This window comes from Enhydra lutris, unplaced genomic scaffold (assembly GCF_002288905.1).
Source record: "Enhydra lutris kenyoni isolate GAN:26980312 unplaced genomic scaffold, ASM228890v2 scaffoldscaffold1, whole genome shotgun sequence".
Classification (NCBI taxonomy): Eukaryota; Metazoa; Chordata; class Mammalia; order Carnivora; family Mustelidae; genus Enhydra; species Enhydra lutris.
The window spans coordinates 55,921,865-55,944,098 of NW_019154085.1; the positions used below are offsets into that span (position 1 = coordinate 55,921,865).

The 22,234-nt window shown below is 37.7% G+C and overlaps 1 protein-coding gene across 1 annotated transcript in view; it reads right to left on the minus strand.

Moving 5' to 3' along the window:
• The window catches only part of LOC111145087 (coiled-coil domain containing 148), a 179,183-nt gene that overhangs the window by 79,813 nt on the left and 77,136 nt on the right, over positions 1–22,234 (minus strand). The window contains exon 10 of the mRNA XM_022499720.1: positions 6,928–7,068. Coding sequence (XP_022355428.1) covers positions 6,928–7,068 — 141 coding nt within the window. The remainder of the gene's footprint in view (positions 1–6,927; positions 7,069–22,234) is intronic.

The window sequence follows — 22,234 nt, forward strand, 5'->3', positions numbered from 1 at the left end:
TCTCATTGAGCAATTCCACTACTGGGTATTTACCCTAAAGATACAAACATAGTGATCCGAAGGGGCACGTGCACCTGAATGTTTATAGCAGCAATGTCTACAATAGCCAAACTATGGAAAGAACCTAGATGTCCATCAACAGACGAATGGATAAAGAAGATGTGGTATATATATACAATGGAATACTATGCAGCCATCAAAAGAAATGAAATCTTGCCATTTGCGATGACGTGGATGGAACTAGAGGGTATCATGCTTAGCGAAATAAGTCAATCAGAGAAAGACAACTATCATATGATCTCCCTGATATGAGGAAGTGGAGATGCAACATGGGGGGTTTAGGGGGTAGGAGAAGAATAAATGAAACAAGATGGGACTGGGAGGGAGAAAAACCATAAGTGACTCTTAATTTCACAAAACAAACTGAGGATTACTGGGGGGAGGGGTTTGGGAGAGGGGGGTGGGGTTATGGACATTGGGGAGGGTATGTGCTATGGTGAATGCTGTGAAGTGTGTAAACCTGGCAATTCACAGACCTGTACCCCTGGGGATAAAAATATATGTTTATAAAAAATTTAAAAATTAAAAAAAATAAACACCAATAACAAGAACAAAAAAAAGATACCAAAGTGGTGGCTGGGTGGCTCAGTTGGTTAACTGTCCAACTCTTGACCTCAGCTCCAATCTTCATCTTAGGGTCATGATTTCAAACCTAACATTGGGCTCCACACTGGGTGTGGAGCCTATTTAAAATAAATGATAGATAGATAGATAGATATCAGAAAAGGGGCAACTTCTGTTTGAGTAGGGTGACCTCTTACAATTTCATGAAGGACTGGGTATAATGTGTGTCACATTAAAGACAATTGGTACATACTTAATGAATAAATGAATACATACATAGATGAATGATAATCCTAAATAGGACTTCTAGTGACCCCTTTGGGTTTATATACAATCTACTGTCAGTATATCTTACTGGAAGGTGATACAACCATTCTATGTATAAGGTGGTGAAAAGTAAAGCGAAGATTTTCCTGAGCCTAGATGGGTGGGTTGGTCCAGTGGTAGAAGTATTAGGAATGCCAACTTTCTAAGTAGTTTTATCAGCCTGCTTCCTGCCAAGAGAATTTTGGGAGGTCCAGGAGCCTCCTTTCATTTCATACTCGCTCTGTCCCTTTCAGTCAAGCTGGCAGTGTTTCTGAAAAATTGTCGCAAGAACCAAGTGAGCCTTTGCAGATTTTATAAGGATTCACTCCATTAGACAAAAGCCACACACCCACAGGTCTTTTTGAGATAATCCTTTCTCTCTCTCTTGGTTTTCTATTGAGATGGCTGAGAGAAATTGCCCTTAAACTTCCCAGAGGCCTTCTAGTTTGAGATCTAAGAGAAACACCCTTAATCTCCTAGAAGGGTCTTTTATATGACTGAATACTCTGACACTGTGATCTTTTCAATGCTGTAACAGGACCGTATATTCACACTTTCAGCCTTTTCTCTATGGCATGATGGTGGCAATAATCTCTTAACTCTGGAGTCTTTTGCCATTTACATAGATTGAGAATTTTCCCAAAGCATCAAATCTCTCCTTGTTACTGTAAGCAGCAAAAAATCCTAGTGACACTTTCAACATTTCAGTAATCTTCTTTGCTCATCACATATGAAGTTCATTACTCGGGAATGTTTTCCACCTAACTGCAGTGCAGAATTAATTCCTTAGGCTTCTTGTCATCACATAACAGTGATCCTTTCTCCAGTTTTGAAGAACATGTTCGTCACTTCCTTCTGAGACTCAGAAGCCACATCTTTACTAAATCAGTTCAAGGCATTCTAGACTTTTTTCTGTCATGTTCCTAAAATTCTTCCTACTTCTTCCTACTTCCTAATTCCATTCCACATTTTCAGGTGTTTGTTACGGCAACAATTCACTTCTAGATATCAAAAACTGTACTAGTTTTTTAACTGCTGTGTAACACTTACCACAAATTCAGCAGCTTAGACCAAACTTACTTATGAACTCAGACTTCTTTAAGTCAGAAGTCCAGCATGGTGTCCCTGAACTCTTGCCCATGATATCACAAGAACAAAATCAAGGTGCTGACAAAACTGAGTTCTCACCTGGAAGCTTCAGAGGAAAATATGTTTCCAAGCTCATTCTTGGTTTTGGCAGAATTCAGTTCCTCACAGTTGTAGGACTATAGGTTACAGGTTCCCATTTCCCTTCTGGCTGTCAGCCAGGGCCACTTTCCGCTGCTGGAGTTTACCCACATTCCTTGCCATGTGACCTCCTCAATCTTCAAGCCACAATATTTAGTCATGTCCTTTTCATGCTTTAAATTTCTGATGACCCCTCTTGTGACAAGCCAAAGAAAACTCTTTACTTTTAAAGAGCTCATGTGACTAGATCAAGTCCTTCTGGGTAATCTCCCTTTCCCAAGGTTGTCTGTGCCATATAATATAACCTAACCCATGGAAGTTATAATCCTGGTGATTATATAGGATATGTATCCCAGGAGGGCAGGAAATCTTGGAGCCTATCCTAGAAGCCTGCTTATCACAGGTGTGGTTCATTGGCCCCTTTCAGTCCCAACAATCCTGAAGTAGAGTTTATAGTCTGGGAATTTATTTTTTATCATTCTTCAGTGTCTATCTACCCACCCCCCTACTCTTAGCTCTTTAGGTCAGTATATTATTAGATTAAGAAACAATGGGGAGGGAATTTCATGATAAATTGTTCTCATAAGAATGCACAGATTCCCACACTGAGAGAATAGCTTTGATATGAATTGAGAAGACACCCTCCAAAGAGCAGAGCTTCTTAAATCTTTTAGGAAGCAGTACTGGCTTAGCCCTCTAGCCTGCATTCTGTTTATGATAACATACCCTTTTTTATTTTAGACTGTTTTTGCTGTCTTCTGGTTATCTGTAGGATGAATGTAATTCTGAGTATTTACCAAATCACCTGAGGTCAAGGGGGACCATGTAAGTGCCAAGGTTCTACTGATGCCTGGGTCTATTGATATTTACTGATATGATGTCCCTTGAGGCTGAGAGATCACAGAATGATAGATTTCTCCCCAGAAACATCTCAGAGGTAAGGCTGAAGGTCACATGGCTGGTGGGCCACAGCTGTTGAAGTTATTCTGACTTTCCTGATAATGCTTCCCATCCTTCAGCAGTACAATGTGGGGGCTTCAGTGCTGGATTAGGAACCAGTAAAATTGGGAGAGAAATGTAACATGCTAGAACAAGGAAGGAATCTGTCTCCTTTTAATATGAGCCTTGCTTGAAATCTCTATTTTTGCAATGAGGCTGAAACTATCCTTGCTTTGATCCCATAGAACTCCAGGCATGAAACGAGGTAAAAAACCTCCTAAAACGCTGTGATGCAGAGTAGTTTTTATGTTATTCAAGCCATCCAAAATGCTACATCTAGTGAAAGGGTGGTACTGGGGCCAATATTACATATCAGGCATTTTAAGGTTCACCTAGCACAGTAATTTTGTTTCTTACAATAGCTCCTAGGGATAGTTTATGGAAAGACATTATTCTTTGATTTTTATCATGACAATAATATCAAAAGTGAAGAGATGTTACTGAAATATTACCATTATCACCTAACAGCCTAGGAATAACAACTTACTTTGAGTCGTGAGATAAAACTATGAAAACTGGGTATCCTATGTTCAACTCAAGTTTTAAAGCACAGAAGAAAAAGTAATCTAATTTAAAGGTCAATTTGAAAAGAGTTGGGCATCTACCAGAGTAAACTTTGGAATACAAATTAAAAATGTTATTCCAGCAAAAAGACAGTGTCATTCCCTAAAAGACAAGTTGCTGAGAAGAAGAATTAGGAAAAAGACGATCTGTTATTCAGAAATCCTCAGGTGGGGTATTATACATGGAATAGTTTTTCTACCTCTATGGCTGCTAGCTTATGAGAAGAGAAATCTAGGCAGGTGAAACAGTAGATGAGGAAAACCAGAGCAACAGCTAACAAAGCAATCAGTCTCAAGTCAGGGGGAGCTTCTGATTTGAGAAACTATAGGAGGGTTTCTGCCAAAACAGTAAAGAACTAAAATTTGTCTCTAGCATAGAAAATAGAACAAAGAGAGTCTGGATTCATAGTATATATAAAGGCAGCCAGAACTTTGGTCAGTTTGTCTGAGTAGACATAGAAATCTCCTTTCCTACTTTAAATACATAGAAATTTTGGACAAACTATAATACAACTGCACACAAACACACACAAATGCCCCAGTGCTGAAGATAAAGATGGAACTCAAAGTCAGAGCAGTAAGAGGCGGCCAGAGCCAAAGGGCTCTTGTATAGAACTGGGACTGAGACAGACCTGAGGAGCTGGTGGCTGGGTCTTTAACAGTAGCTATGAGACTTCTGTGCATGGGAGCTGGAATCATGCCTCTTAAGAAGAGCAAGAAGTCCTGTAGGACTTGTCCATGCACACAGTGAGATTCAGACACACCAAGACCACTCCCCAGAAAAGTGATAAGGGGGCTAACTTTCTGGTTAGGACCAGAGAAGGAGAAGGGTCATCAGAGGAAGCCAGGCTGGTGCTGTGTATGAGTGCTAAGTTAGCACTGTCTGCAATCTCACAGCACAGGTCCCAAATCTCACACAATACATGCACTAGTCCTGGGCCAGAAAAATGTACAAGGTCCTAAGCAGAAGTGATCAAGAACTCTAAAGATGCTCTCACTATCAGGTCATGGTTCATAAAGGAAAGCACAGTTTGCAAAGGAGAAAAGTTTAATAACTTTGATTACTTGATCATTTTAAATTTCCATTGAACCGTAGACACCATAGACCAAATTTAAAGGCAAAGATGACCAATGAAAGAAAATATAACTGACAAAAAGAAATAGTATCCAGAATTTATAAATAACTTCTACAGATTAATAAAGAAAAACAGACAAACAAAAAGTACTAATAAGCAATTTACAGAGGAAGAAAATGGCCCAATAAACAAGATTTTTCCATTTCACTTGTGAAGATTGAAGGAGAACCTGACTTAAAACACTGACACACTGTTCACCTTCATCCGATTGGCAAAAGTCAAAAAGAAGATTTATGTTATCTTATAAACTAAAAAAAACTTTATAAAATTAAAAGCGTACAAATCCTACCACATGGTAATTCTCCTCCTTGGTGTACCGTGGAGAGAGCTGTGCACATACAACCCAGTCGACATGTACAAGGCGGCTATGCCAGCACGGTTGCAGGAACAAAACTTCAGAACCATAAGTGTCAACCACTAAGAGAAGGGATGAAAGGCAGCTTTGTTCTCTATGGAAACAGTATATCACAGTAGAAAGGGGTGAACTCCATCTCTGTTTATTAATATAGCTGTATCTCAAAAGTTCAGGTTAAATGAAGAAGTACATGCCACAGAATGATACAGTCCGAAAGTATTCAGGAAAAAAATTTAAAAGTCACAAATTACATATTAAAAGATGTTAAAAGCAGGGTTCCTGGGTGGCTCAGTCGGTAAAGTGTCTGCCTTCTGCTCAGGTCATGATCCCAGCCCCACATCAGGCTTCCTGCTCATCAGGGAGCCTGCTTTTCCCTCTCCCTCTGTCACTCCCCCTCCTTGTGCTCTCTTGCTCTGTCAAGTCAATATATAAAATCTTTAAAAAAATGTTAAAAGCAGGGGCTTCTGGGTGGCTCAGTGGGTTAAAGCCTCTGCCTTCGGCTCAGGTCATGATCCCGGAGTCCTGGGATCGAGTCCCGCGTCAGGCTCTCTGCTCAGCAGGGAGCCTGCTTGCCTTCCTCTCCCTCTGCCTGCCTCTCTGCCTACTTGTGATCTCTGTCAAATAAATAAATAAAATCTTAAAAAAAAATGTTAAGGGGCACCTGGGTGGCTCAGTGGGTTAAGCCGCTGCCTTCGGCTCAGGTCATGATCCCAGGTCCTGGGTTCAAGCCCCACATCGGGCTTTCTGCTCAGCAGGGAGCCTGCTTCCTCCTCTCTCTCTGCCTGCCTCTCTGCCTACTTGTGATTTCTCTCTGTCAAATAAATAAATAAAATCTTTAAAAAAAATGTTAAAAGCAATTGATGGCCTGTAAAGATAGGAATAAATTTTACGATCAAGACTGGCTTTGAGGAGGTAAGAAGGAAAATGGTACTGAGTACATCCTCAAGAGAGGACTTCAACTTAATCTGTAAAATAAAATAAATCTATAAAAGAATAAAAAACCTTAAGAGTTTCAATGCTAGGTGATGAGTACTAAAGTGTTTGTTTACACCACAAAAATTGATAAAATAAACAAAAACATCTAAATAAATACCCCAGACACATGTTTAAAATCCCATCTCAAATTCACTTTTTTCCTTCCATGGAATATCAGCAATCACTTTGAAGCTGTTAATAAGTGTTGTGATTAATTTTTTGAAAACTGGGAAGCAAATGTTTGCTCAAAAGTAGAGTGATGAATTCGTGTCAGCAAATGAAAAACAAACAATCTAACAAATAATAAGTCAGGAAGTAAATTCTTTAAAGGGCCTTCTGGTGTGCCATAAGCTGCTCTGACCTTGGTACAATGTATTTTACCAGCAAAGACCTCTTTTGACAGTTGGTTGCTACACTGCAGTCAACCAAAATGTTACCCTGGTATCCTCTTGTCTTTGCATGTTCCTACTTAGAACAAGACTTAACAAGTCATAAACCCTGACTTTTCTTTCCTTACGGCTTTCTTCTAATCACAAGTACCTTTTAATGCAGGTTAATAAAGTGGATTCTCCTCCATATCCACAAATTTTGAAGCTTAAATGAACTGAAGCAAGACTCCACTAGAACCTTACGAATCTTTCTAAGAACTGCCTATGATGATTCCATGTCAAACACCAAGATAATCAGAACTCAGACAACTGAACATTCATTCACACATTCGCAGAAATAGCAGATTTCATACTTTCTTTTTCTTCTCTGCTCTTTGTAACAATTCCTTCTCCTTCCAAAGCTTCTCTTTCTCCTTCTCCTTTTCTCTTCTTCTGGCAGAAATTTCCATTTCCAATCGTGCTACCTCTTCCTGGTGGGCTCGCCATTGAAGAACCTGAAATAAATGGAAATTCATTCCAATAACTATACCCAGAGGTTTATAAGACTATGTTCTATATCAAGCAGGTGTCAAAGCTTTTCCAAATACACATTAAAATTCTGTGTGTGACGTGTGCATGATGTGTATGTAAGATTGTGTGTGTGTGTGTGTGTGTGTGTGTGTGTGTGTGTAAGTGTTAAAAAGAGAAAGCAATTTTAAAATCATCTCATTCAGGGATTCTTCACTTAGACTCATGGACTGAGATCCTAAAGAGTCTGTGAATTGACTTCAAAGAATCTATGAATTCTCAAAAATAGTACCTATAAATTTCTCTATTTTTGCACAGGTTTGTTTTTCTGAAACGACAGTTCAAGTTTCTAATCAGTTTTCAAAAATTCTCAAATGATCCTACGATCCTAAAAGTTTAAGAACCACTGATATATTTCATCCTTATTTTATAAGTGAGGAAAATGAGCCTGTTTGAAGATGAAAAAAAATTTTAAGACATTTAAAAGAACTTTCTGGGTATTGATTGATATTATTGGTAGAAGCATAATTGGTACTGACTTCTAAAGGACACTGGACAATATGTAAATTAATATGTACCACAATATAAAATATGCATAGCCTTTGACCCACAACCACATTTTGGGGAAATTACTCAAAAAAGATAATCAGTTGGATAAGTGCACAAAAATGTATCCACAGGAGTGTTCCCTGTGGTGCTGCTTAAGCAGAAAAATTAGAAAGAGTCTAATTGATTCCATGTCAAACACCAAGATCAATCAAAACTCAGACAACTAAACATTCATTCACGCATTCACAGCAACAGGATGTCTGGCAACAGGAGAGGTCTTAAATTAATTCTGATACATCATGCAATGACTGCCATTGAAAAAGAATGGTCTATACCTATATTAATTGACATAAAAATGTCCACAACATATTATTAGATGCAAAAAAGCAGGTGCAAAACTACATTAATAGTATGATCTCAACATAAAATATCATCTATGTATTGCTATATACTTTACTCTTAGGACCCCCTTTGCTGCATCCCAAAGATTTTGAACAGTTGTGTTTTCATTTTTGTTTGTTTCCATGAATTTTTTAAATTCTTCTTTAATTTCCTGGTTGGCCCATTCATTCTTTAGTAGGATGCTCTTTAGCCTCCATGCATTTGAGTTCCTTCCAATTTTCTCTTGTAATTGAGTTCTAGTTTCAAAGCAAGGTGGTCTGAAATATGCAGGGAATGATCCCAATCTTTGGTACTGGTTGAGACCTGACTTGTGACCCAGGAGAATCTGGAGAATGTTCCATGTGCACTAGAGAATAATGTGTATTCTGTTGTTTGGGATGGAATGTTCTGAATATATCTGTGATGTCCATCTGGTCCAGTATGTCATGTAAAGTCTTTATTCCTTGTTGATCCTTTGCTTAGATGATCTGCCCATTTCAGTGAGGAGGATGATAAAATCCCCTATAATATTGTATTATTGTTGATGTGTTTCTTTGATTTTGTTATTAATTGGTTTATATAATTAGTTGCTCCCATGTTAGGGGTATAGATATTTACACTTGTTTGATCTTCTTGTTGTACAGATCCTTTAACTAGGATATAGTGTCCTTCCTCATCTCTTTTTATAGTCTTTGGTTTAAAAATCTAATTTATCTGATATAAGGATAGCCACTCCAGCTTTCTTTTGATGTCCATTATCATGGTAAATGATTTTCTAGCCCCTCACTATAAATCTGGAGGTGTCTTTGGGCCTAAAATCAGTCTCTTGTAGACAGCATATATATGGGTCTTCTTTTTTTAATCCATTCTGATACCCTGTGTCTTTTGATTGGGGCATTTAGCCCATTTACATTCAGGGTAACTACTGAAAGATATGAATTTAGTGCCATTGTATTGCCTGTAAGGTGAATATTACTGTATATTGTCTCTGTTCCTTTCTGGTATATGTTACTTTTAGGCTCTGTCTTTGCTTAGAGGACCCCTTTTGTTATTTCCTTTAGGGCTGGTTTGGTGTTTCCAAATTCTTTTAGTTTTTGTTTGTCCTAGAAGCTTTTTATCTCTCCTTCTATTTTCAAAGACAGCCTAGCTGGATATAGTATTCTTGGCTGCATATTTTTCTCAATTAGTGCTCTAAATATATCATGCCAGTCCTTTCTGGCCTGCCAGGTCTCTGTGGATAGGTCTCCTGCCAGTCTAATATTTCTGCAGTTGTGGGTTACAGACCTCTTGTCCCAAGCTACTTTCAGAATTTTCTCTTTGTCTCTGATACTTGCAAGTTTTACTATTAGATGACAGGGTGTGGACCTATTTTTATTGATTTTGAGGGGGGTTCTCTGTGGCCCTTGGATTTTGATGCCTATTTCCTTTCCCAAATTAGGGAAGTTCTCCACTATAATCTGCTACACTATACCTTCTGCCCCCCCCCCTTTCTTCTTCTTATGGGATCCCAATTATTCTAATATTGTTTCATCTTATGGTATCACTTATCTCTCAAATTCTCCCCTCATGATCCAGCAGTTGTTTATCTCTCTTTTTTTCAGCTTCTTTATTCTCCATCATTTGGTCTTCTGTATCACTAACTCTCTCTTCTGCTTCATTTATCCGAGCAGTAACAATTCTTGATTGCATCTCATTAACAGCTTTTTTTATTTCAACTTGGTTAGATTTTAGTTCTTTCATTTCTCCAGAAAGGGATTCTCTAGTATCTTCTATGCTTTATCAAGCCCAGCTAGCATCTTTATACATCATTCTGATCTCTAGTTCTGATAGCTTCTTAATGTCTGTATTGATTAGGTCCCTAGTTGTCAGTATTGCCTCTTGTTCTTTTTTTGAGATGAGTTTTTCTGCTTTGTCATTTTGTCCAGAGCAAAATAGATGAATGAGAGAACAAAACACTAAAAGGGTAACAAAGACCCCAGAAAAATATACACTAAACAAATCAGAAGAGACCCAAAATCAGGAGGAAAAGAAAGGAAAAAAATATATATATGACCAGGCTGGCAAATAGAATAGAGCCATACACTTGATTTGGGGTGTATTTTGGTCTGTTAGAAGAAACTGCCTCCCAAAATTTTAAAGAAAGAAAAAATATATATACAAAAATAAGGGTAAATTTGATGAAGTGATAGAATAAGACTATAAAAATGAAAATTTAAAAAGATTTTAAAAAAGGAATAAGATAATAAGTTGGTTGAAAAAAGAAAGAAAAAAATTTAACAAAAAAAAAAAAAAGGAGAGAATGTGATCAGACGGGAGACTAAAACAAAGCCATACACTAGATTTAGGGTATATTTTAGTCTATTAGAAGAAACTATCCCCAAAATTTTAAAGAAAGAAAAGCTTATATGTACAAAAAATAAGGTTAAATACAATGAAGGGATACAATATGACTATTAAAATGAAAATTAAAAAAGATTTTTAAAAAGGTATTGATAAGATGTTGGTTAAAATAGCAAAGAGGAGGGCGCCTGGGTGGCTCAGTTGGTTAAATGACTGCCTTCGGCTCAGGTCATGATCCTGGAGTCCCAAGATCGAGCCCAGCATGAGGCTCCCTGCTTGGCAGGAAGTCTGCTTCTCCCTCTGACCTCTCCCCTCTCATGCTGTCTGTCTGTCTCTCTCTCAAATAAATAAATAAATAAATAAAATCTTTTTAAAAATACAGCAAAAAGGAAAAGATTTTAAAAATAGAAAAACAAATCATAAGGAAAATTTTAAAAATTTAACTTTGAAAAACTAAAGAATCATGGGGAAAAAGCCATGAATTCTATGTGCTGTATTCCCCTAGCACTGGGGGTTCTGCAGTTCTCATTGGTAAGTAAACTTGGTCCTGGCTAGATGTTCTTGCTGATCTTTTGGGGGAGGGGCCTGTTGCAGTGATTCTCAAATGTCTTTGCCCAAGGCAGAATTGAACCACCCTTGCCAGGGGCCAGGCTAACTAATCTGCTAGGTTTTGGTCTCAGTAGCTTTTGTTCCCTGAATGCTTTCCATACAGCTTTGGAGGATGAGAATGAAGAAGGTGGCCTCCCAATCTCTGACCCCAGAGGAGCTGAGAGTTCGGGGCCCCCCTCTTTAGTGAGTCCTCAGAGAAAAACAGTCAATCATGCTTATCTCTCTGGTCTCGGGCTGCACTCTGAACTCTCCTGGCCTGTGACTGAGCATTTCTATCTCTGGCACATGGCCCATTTGGAGTCTCCAAACCTAGCAGATTCTTACAGCATGCTCCTGTGCCACTCCAGAGCTGCTGCTTGTTGGGTCTCTGCTTGAAGAGTAGTGGCCAACTGTCCCGGAGATCACGGTTTATGGCAACCCTGAGCTGAGAGCCCACTCCTTGGCTCCATCTCTACAGCCAGCTTCCCCACTCTGATACCTGGGAGTTCTGCCACACTCAGGCACCCCTGGTCTTCCTGTGACTCTGAGATCCTGAGACCACACTGCAAGGATTCCACTCCCCTGCTTAGCCACTGGAGCGATGTACCTCCATGGAGGAGCCTTCTACAAGTTCTGATTTTGTGCTCTGCTGCTCAATCATTTGCTGGGAGCTGGCCCCACCCCCTGTAGTCTATTGTCCCATATATCATCTCAGATTCACTTCTCTGCAAGTCCTACCTTCCAGAAAATGGTCTTTTTTCTGTCCACAGAATTGCTGCTATTCTTTTTTTTTGATCTCTTGCTGCATTTGTAGGTATTCAGAATGGTTTGATAACTATCTAGCTGAATTTCTGGGACCAGAGGAAATTTAGGTCTCTTACTCCTCTGCCATCTTGATCCTCCCCCACTCATCTATTATCTATACCTAGAAAAAGACTTAGAAGGAGATTTACCAAAATAATGATACTGGTTATCTCTGAATAGCATCATTTCATGAAATTCAAAAAATTTATTCTTTAAGTCTTTCTGTGCTGAGTGACATTTTTACAATAAGTATGTGTTATTCTTTGTAGGCAGCAAACCAATGAAACTAACAAAATAGAAACAAATATTTACATGTTCTACATACACTAAGAAAATTAAGAAAGCAGAAAGAAGGAAGATGAAGATGCAGAATTCTTTTCAGAAAAGAAAGGAACTAGCATTTCCAAATTAATACCTCATATCTTATGTTTTACATAAGGATGACTCATTATGATAATACATAAAATGAGAATAGAACAAATAAAATGTCCTAAAATATAATGAATTAAAGTGACTAAATAGTTAAGCTCTTTGTGCACTTTCACTGCTCTAAGTTTGTTTTCTAAAAATATACTTTGTCTTATTTACCAAAATAACCAAGGAGGGGTGACTGGGTGGCTCATTTGGTTAAGTTCCCAACTCTGGATTTCAGTTCAGGTCACAGTCTCATGGTTGTGAGATGGAGCCCGGCACGGGGTGGGGGGAAAGTCCATGCTCAGTAGGGAGTGTGCTTTTCTCCCCCACCCCTGGCTCCTTCTCTTCCTCACATGTGCTTTTTCTCTAAAACAAAAAAAAATAGATTCCCCCCCCCCCCCCAAAAAAAAACAAGGAAATTCAGACTCTTGGTTTTCAGACACACCTAGGTTTCCTCATCTGCTGCTTGCCCTAGTCCTTATATTTACCATCTCTTTTGGAAGCCCATTCCTAGGATAAGATCACATGTCTTCTGTCCTGATCTCCCACTCCCAAACCATTCCTTCCTGTAAGCCATCTTCCATCTGTAACATACTGTATTAAAATCAAGTGTCTTGTCAAATGTTGCTAGTGATGGTGGTACATCATGTTGACCCTGCTGACCATCTCTTCCCAATTAAAGTTCTTTCCTTCCTGACCCAAAACAATGTTATCTCTGCTTCTCCACTAATGTATACTACTCTCTTCTTTTCCTGTTCTGTCCATCCTCCACTCTCAACTCTCCTGCTATTTTATTTTATTTATTTTTTTTTTTGAGAAAGCTAGAGAGCATGAGTGGTGGTGGTGGTGGGTGATGGCAGAGGGAGAGAATCTCAAGCAGACTCCATGCTAAGAATGGAGCCTGACCTGGGGCTCAATCTCATGACCCCAAGATCATGACCTGAGTCAAAATCATGAGTCCAGCGCTTCACAGACTGAGCCACCCAGGTGCTCCTATTGCTAGTCTTTTTCTGTGAACTCAGCCTCTCTATGCTTGTTATGTGTGTCTCCTATGAGTTAACCTATCACTTCTGTGTATGACTAAAGTGTACAATATCAGCTTTGTCTTTTTGTCTGCAATTCTATCCTAACAAATGTTTAAGGTCTTTACTATTTGCACGTGTACTCAAAATACAATATTTTCAAAATTAAACTCAACATTTTTAACTTTGCCACCCTCACAAGCCCTATGAACCTGCCTCTTTTTTCAAATATCCTGGTTTGTTCTGTGGAACCACAAGTATCGCTATAGTTTGTATTTTTTATTACTGTGTACACCTATTAAAACAACTAATTCTTTACATTTTACATGTGATTTGGGCAATCTTATATTTCTTAAGATCAGATGAGTTTTACTTATGACAAATCAATTTCTAAAGTACTGAATTTTTCTAGGCCACTTTGCTGTAGTTTCCTTGTTCACCCAAAGTCTATGCCAAATATATTGAGAAAAATGCCAGATTTCATGGGGTGATGCCAATTTATCCCAATAGGACCTAAGTAATTTAGTTTTCTTACTCAAAATCAATGCTTTGTTTTAATTTAACTAATGTGTAATCTCTACATAGATTTTTTTCTTCCTGTGCCTTTCCATATGTGACCATTCTTGTTCTTAGCCTCATGGTTTGGTCCAAACTGTTCTCCCATCTGAAACACCCTCCATTTCCCCCTATTTCATTGAATGCTTCTTGGACCAGTACATGTTCCACTTCTTCCATGTAATATTCTTCAACCCATAATCGTTTCTCTTTTCTTATTTCACTTACCATACCATAGGTGTTCTCTAATCATTTTGAGCATAATGTTTAATTTTTATTTACAGAAGGGTCCATGATACATACGTATTTTGTCTTCCTCTTATACCGTCTAGCAGAGTACTAGCACATCATAGATGCCCAAATATTACCTTCTATGTAATTTACAAAACAAACCTTTTTAGACAAAACCTAATAAATGAAGAAGAAATAAATGTATTAGATGTATTAGAATATACCATTTTGTAACAGCTAATGAAATCATAAATCCTTGTTTATGATCATCAATGACTACTAAATACTTCATGTTAATAGCAGATGGGAAACTTTATAATAGAAGAATCATTGTTAACTGAACAATGTTAACATCACAGAGAAACAAGTAGATATTTTGGTCTCCTGATGGAAATATACAACATTCCTTGAAGTATTTTTGCCAAAAAATAAAAATGAATATCATCAACTCGCTAGACCTATCTATTATGTTATGGGAAATTCAACTAATGGAGAAATAGTTACATGGGGATGTCATCAACAAAACTGAAATTTGAAAAACATTAAAGGACTTTAACAAATTACAAGAAAAAAGGAAAGAGAACTATTGATAAAGGAATTTAAGAAATATAGTAATCAAATGCAATGTATAGATTATATTTGGTTTTGATTTGAATAAACTAAATGTAAAAATTATAAAACAAAAATATTTGGGTATTGATTAGTTGATACTATTAAGGAAATATTGTTGAAGCTTTTAGGTATGATTATAACATAGTTCTGGTTTTTAATTTTAATTTTTTTTAAAGATTTATCTATTTATTTTAGAGAGAGACAGAGAGAGAGAGAAGGGAGAGGAGTAAAGGGAGAGGGCAAAGAAAAGAAGCAGACTCCTCACTGAGCAAAGAGTCTGATGGGGGACCCAACCCCACAACCCCAAGATCACGATTTAAACTGAAATCAAGATTCAGACACTCAACTGACTGAGCACCCCTAGCTATGCTTTTTTAAAGAGTCTTTTGAATTTTAGAGATATATATTGAAATACTAACAGATCTAATGGTATCATGTCTGGGGATTTGCTCACTATTATCCAATGCTCAAGGGTATCAGTATACATAAGACCAATTTGACTAATGATTTGGTAATTGTTGCCATTGAGTGATAATAGACTTGTATATGTTTAAATTTTTCCAAAATTCAAAATTCTAAAAATTCTGTAAAAATAAATTCTGTAAAATAAATTCTGTAAAAATAAAGAAACCATAAAATATAATGTATGTCCAAAGAGCTTTATATAATAAAATACTGTAGTCTCAAAGTTCTCAGACAGTAGAAAGGGAGATTTGAGGCACATTGAACTAATGAAAAGAAAAGTAGCATAAATTTAGCCTTTCTGAGTACTAAGACTACCAGTTTTATAAATTTCAATAGAAAGAAGCTTGGGTTTTAGAACTACTCTTCTCACCTTTTAAGACTAACATGGGAATAGGGGTGCTTCAGTGGCTCAGTGGTTTAAGGCCTCTGCCTTTGGCTCAGGTCATGATCCCAGGGTCCTGGGATTGAGCCCTATATCGGGCTCTGCTTCCCTCTCTCTCTCTCTCTCTCTCTCTGTCTGCCTCTCTACCTACTTGTGATCTCTGTCAAAAAAATAAATAAAATCTTAAAAAAAAAAAAGACTAACACAGGAATTATAATGTGATTATATGTGATGCTTAAGACTTAAAGAAGCCAATGCATAAGCAAATATCTATAATTAGAGAAGATGTCTGTTTCCAAAGGCAAGTATAGCAAAATAATAATGATAATAATAACAACAATAACAACAACCAGACCAATAAAACTGGAGCAACACACTTCATCCACCAATTTAACAAATTTACCCCTCTTTGTAATTGCAAGTCTAAGTGATGTTTCTCCTATTCTCCAGAGAAGAAAGATTATGGTAGTTTGTTATTTTTTTAACTTTTCTTAGCTGGTTAAGTTTATATTAAATCCACATAAGTAAAAACTGTTTGAGAGGCTATGGTAGGTTTTGAAATGGGACAAACACACTGAAAAATCATGAAACAAACTGAAGTTCAGCAATCAAAAGCCAATGGGTTAAGATGTCAAATAACACACATATACATGAAATTCTGGGGAAAAGACTCTCAAGCAAGTCAGCATCAATCTTTAGAAACTAAATTACTGCACCTAATATTGGAATTATGAGAATGGTTAGGGACCCTTAGAGGGCTGCTTGAAATCAATAACTTATAATATCTGTAATTATAACCATGCTCAAAAAAAAAAAAAGGTAAAGAATAAAGGAGAGAAGGTTGTTGAAGGTAGCATTATATCCTAAGTAGTTAGAGTTGTGAGATCTTGACAAGAAACAGGCTCTGCAGTAATCAGTTTCTAGGCAGTAAGGTAAACAGGACTTTTCAGAATGCACAATGGACACAGTGAAGAATCTGGTGGCAAATGGGTGCCATTGAAAAAAAAAATCCTTATCCAATTGATTCCCAGAGGCAGTCAAGGGATTTGGATGGCTCCCATGTGGAGAGAATGACAACCAATTTTGGTGTTTTTCAGACGCCCAAGAATAAGAAAGCTGGCAGGTGGGCAAAGGAATCAATATTATTACAACAAGCTAACATATAGAAGACTCTTGAATGAACAGTGAGCAAAAGGAAGAATAGCCCAGTAGAACATTTTAGTGGTTTGCTAATTGTATAGCTTTAAAAAGAGCATGTGAGCATAACTGTGCAACAATAATAACCATGAAAGAACATTACCACTGTGGCAGTCAGGTGCATGTTAGAAGGAGAGCATTATTTAGATTATTAACTACAGATTATTTTCCCAGGTCTTTAGTTAATACCTTAATATTCCTGCAAAGGTACAGTCTGAATGAAACCTTAACCCAACAAAGAACAAATGGAGTTTAAAATATGTCCATCTACTGCAAATAATAAATTAAGGGTTTAAAATGAAAATGGTGAGTAGCATTATATGTATTCCTTGCTCTTAATGTAAAAGTAAAATTGTTCAAGTAAAATTAATAAATACACATATTCTCAGAGTAAATAAAGTACTAGAAAGGATGAATGGATAAAGAAGATATGGTCCAGGGGCACCTGGGTGGCTCAGTGGGTTAAAGCCTCTGCCTTCGGCTCAGGTCATGGTCCTAGTGTCCTGGGATCGAGCCCCACATCGGGCTCTGTGCTCTGCAGGGAGCCTGCTTCCACCTCTCTCTATCTGTCTGCTTCTCTGCCTACTTGTGATCTCTGTCTGTCAAATAAATAAATAAAATCTTTAAAAAAAAAAAAAAGAAGATATGGTCCATATGCACAATGGAGTATTATGCCTCCATCAGAAAGGATGAATACCCAACTTTTGTATCAACTTGGACGGGACTGGAAGAGATTATGCTGAGTGAATTAAGTCAAGCAGAGAGAGTCAATTATCCTATGGTTTCACTTACTTGTGGAGCATAAGAAATAACACGGAGGACATTGGGAGATGGAGAGGAGAAAGGAGTTGGGGGAAATTGGAGGGGGAGACAAACCATGAGAGTCTGTGGACTCTGAGAAACAGAGGGTTTTGGAGGGGAGGAGGATGGGAGGTTAGGTGAGCCTGGTGGTGGGTATTATGGAGGGCACATATTGCATGGAGCACTGCGTGTGGTGCATAAACAATGAATTCTGGAACACTGAAAAGAAATTAAAAAAAAATAAAAATTTTTTTAAAAAAGCACATCAAAACTTCAAAGGTAATAGTGGAAATTAATACCAAGGTAACAACATCAACACAATTTTACAGCAAAGTTGAAGGCCTTGAAAAAATTCTACAAGTGGCAATGTGGTATGAAGGAAACAAATAATGAACTGTTGGTCAGAACATCTGCTTTTTTGTCTTATCTCTGCCACTAACCAATAATATTGTTACTTTGAGCAAATGGCTAACCCAGTCTTCTTGTGTGTTAAAGGGGAGGACTGGATCAGATGACTTCCATGATTTCTTTAAGTTATATTATCCTGATTCTATTTTACATTTTTGTTATATGGAGAGATCACAATATATGACACCTGCAATTTTCTTCTGCAAGCAAAATGAACTGCAATGAGAAACATCAGTATTTTATAGGCCTGTTAAATAATAATAGACAAATATTAATACAGAATTCTATCATTCATATTTATGGAAACATTGTGTCATGTGTGTTGTCTTACACAGGAAAAGTTCTGTCTGACCACTACTTATAACCGGCAACAATAAAATATTAAAAACTGCCATTTATGAGGGCTTATTGTATGCCAAGCCCATGCTTTATAAAGGCACTGAACTCATGGTATGATGTAATCTTTGAAACAAGCAACTTATCTTCTTCACACTTCATCTGGCTAACTTCTACTTACCCTTATTCATGTCTGAGCTTAGAGATCATTTGCTCCAGGAAGCTTTCCCTAATTTACCATGTCCACGCTAGGTGTCTCTTCTCCATTTCCCTAGCACATTGTCCCACTCTTCTATTACAACATGCATTAAACCATTTACCTGTACTTCCAACTTGGCTATAAACTTCTTAAGGGCAGGGACCAAATTTGTTTTATCTATAACCGCTCTACAGAGCCTATCACGGCATCTGGTACTTAAAAAGAGTTCAAGAAATACTTGGGATATGCACAGATAAGGCTCTGAGACTATCCTTGGCAGTTAAATTGACAACATTTCCCCTTCCCTACACTGGACTGATCTTTAGAAAGAAAAGGTAACCATGCTTAACTACACACACACACACACACACACACACACACACACACACACACACCTGCCCACCACACATGCTGGACTGATCTTTAGAAAGAAAAGGTAACCATGCTCAACTACACACACACACACACACACACACACACCTGCCCACCACACATGCTGAACTGATCTTTAGAAAGAAAAGGTAACCGTGCTCAACTACACACACACACACACACACACACACACACACACACACACCTGCCCACCACACATGCTACCATTTTCTGACTCCCCCACGGGAGACTTTCAATTCTTGATTTCCCCAGTCCTAGTTGTTTCCATGCCTCTACAGCTCCATCTCTGTTTGCCTGATAGGGAAAATATCCAGAAAACTTTGTCAGGGTTTTCAATGACTAATTCACATTTCTAGCAATGAGAAGACATGTGTAAAAAAATGGTAAGCTCTCTGTCTTCTCCTTCAATAGTCCTGTAAGTTTCTAGATTCAGTTCAGCTGAGTAAACTTCAAATTTTCATTTTATTAAATCTTAATCTGATAGTTTCATTAAGTTCTTTCCAATTGTCCCACTATTTTTCAAAATTACCTAAGCTTTTTAATCTCGTGGGTTCCATTCGTGTTTAAATTTACTCATGACATATAGTACCTGTGATTTTGCGTATGTTATTAAAGCCTTCCATTCTCTCCTTGGCATTTTTACTTAGCAGAAAGACTTGTTTTTTTCTTTTGGTTTCACAACTGCCCCCTTGGTTTCTTGGGTTATTTCATAAGTGTATTTTTTATCACCTCACTTTGATAACCACTTTCCATTTTCCATGGCTTTTTATTAGTCTTTTGCAGAATCTCAAAGATTATTCACCATTATCTTGACTGTTTCATGTCCTTTACTTTTCAAATAAAGTCTTGCAAAGTTGCATTTAATTGGGTCCTACAGGGTCTTTTTTTTTTTTTTTTAAAGATTCTATTTATTTATTTGACAGAGAGAAATCACAAGTAGGCAGAGAGGCAGGCAGAGAGAGAGGAGGAAGCAGGCTCGCCGCTGAGCAGAAAGCCTGATGCGGGGCTTGAACCCAGGACCTGGGATCATGACCCGAGCCGAAGGCAGCGGCTCAACCCACTGAGCCACCCAGGCACCCCGGGTCCTACAGGGTCTTAACTTTAGTGTAAAACAAAACTTGTGGAGAAGAAAACAAACTAAATGTCAATAAGCAGAAAACTATCAGTCAGTTTTATGTATGAAGCTGACAAAGCCAAACTGTATATTATTGTCAGAAAATGGGGCTAACAGTCAGGAAATCACTTGCCTGTTGACTATGAGATCCAGGGAAATCAGTTCCTATTTCTGGGCCTCAAATCCTCATTGAAAAGATGAAGAAGACTGGTTCACTTTTTCAAAATAGTACCACAACTCATTAGTAGATAATGAAATTGATTTTGTGGATGGGAACTAGTGTTTTCTTACAAAAGAAAACAGTACAGAAAATATCAGAGTGCATCTCATATTATTATAGTAACACAGTTTCAAGAAATTTGTGTTTCCATTTGGTGTGTGTGTGTGTCTGTGTGTGTGTGTGATATAAAATACATTTCTCATTGTAGGCTATGGTCAAAGAAGCTTGACAAATACAGTAAGAAGTTCTCTATAGTCCCTTCCAATGCTAAAATTCTATGACTCTGTAATATAAAGACACGAGTTATTGTGTTGCCATCATTAAGCCACAGCCCTTATTCCTTCTGCAATCAACCCAGAAGCATAATATAGATGAGAAAACCCAGGTTTTGCAATAATAAACCAGAGCTTGAGTCCTACTAATTTATTAATGGCATTCTCTGGGGTCCATTGCTTAACCACCTAGAACTAGACTAATGTAAAATGGGACAACAGTGATGCATGCCTTACAGGGTTTCTGTGTAAACACCATCAACTTGTACAAGCCAGAAACTCAAGAATCATTCTGCTTGTCCTGGCACTCCATTTATAATCAATGGCTAAGTCCTGCTGACTATACCTTTGACTATCTCTTAGACCCCATTCACTTCTCTCCATCTTCACAGCTTCCATCCTAATGCTACCAGCATGCATCTGGCATCCACTCTTATTTCACTCCATGCCCACATCCCCATCTCACTGCCTACATTTTCAATGGTTTCCATTGTTTCCAACAACAGACCATAAGGCCTCCAGGGTTTGTCTCTGCCTGTGTCTGCAGCCCCAACACATAACCCCATACTACTCATACACTCACCCTCTGTGCTCCAGGTGCACTTGTCCATCTTACAAATCCCTGAAAAGGCCACATTTCCTCAGCTATGTGGATATTGTACATGCTATTTCCTTTGCTTGGAATGCTCTTCCCTCCTTGCTTCCCCACACCTTTTCCTAATCAATACTTACTCAGTTCCAAATTTCAGTTCCAATGCTGGCAGTGAAGCCTTATCCACCCACACTAAATGAGGTAAAGCTCCCTCCTTCCCAGTTGCATATTCCCATAACAATTTATTTTGCCTTCCAGATACTTCTCATAGTTTAAAATGAAATATTCAGTCTTATGATTACATGACCAGTGTCTGCTTCCCCACCAGACTGTGATCTCCACAAGGATAGGGACTGTACATGATAGGCTCATCATTACATCCTCAGCACCTTACACACCACCTGACACCTAACAGATGCTCAATAAATAAGTCTGAATGGATAATAAGTGAGATAAGAAAACATAAGTGCTACACAAATGTTAACTATGTTCTTGGACTGATGCAATTATTTTCCAGTTGACTTTTCCTGACTTCAGTGTCACTTTGATTCAGCCTATTCTGTATACATTTGTCTACTAGATTATTTCTTACATATTTTTGCTCAAGATTTAATAATAGGGGCTTTGCAATGGTTATCATTTCAAGTGGCTTTTATAACTATTTATTTGGACACGACTTTTTTCAAAAGGAGGATTCAATCTTTAAAGGCATATTTGGACTTCAACCCATACATATGACCTTATTTCCTGTTATACTCCAGGGTAGACAGTCCACACCTTCTTCTTCCTCCTTTGCCTCTTTCTCTTCTCCCTACTCCTACACACTCATGCTTATCTCTGTCCCAGGCCTTTGCCTAGAAAGCCCTCACTCCATTCACCTGTCTTTCAGGATCATTCAGAGCCTCCTCCTAATTATTTTATCCAACATTTGCTATCCCATCTCTGGTCTGTATTCATGAATAGTGTCTAAAATAGACACTATCCAGTCACTCTCTAGTCTGTCTAGATTTATTTTCATTTCATTTATCACTTATAAAAGTATATTACCCTAAGAGTTTTCATCACAAGGAGAATTTTTTTTCCTTTCTTTTTATTGTTAGATACATTTAGATACACTGTAGACCATGAGATGATGGATATTGATTAAACTTATTGTGGTTATCATTTCATAATATATGTAAATCAAATTATCATCCTGTATGCCTTAAACTTATATAGTGATATACTAATTATTTCTTAATAAAACTGAAAAAAATAATATTATTAATTGATTTTATT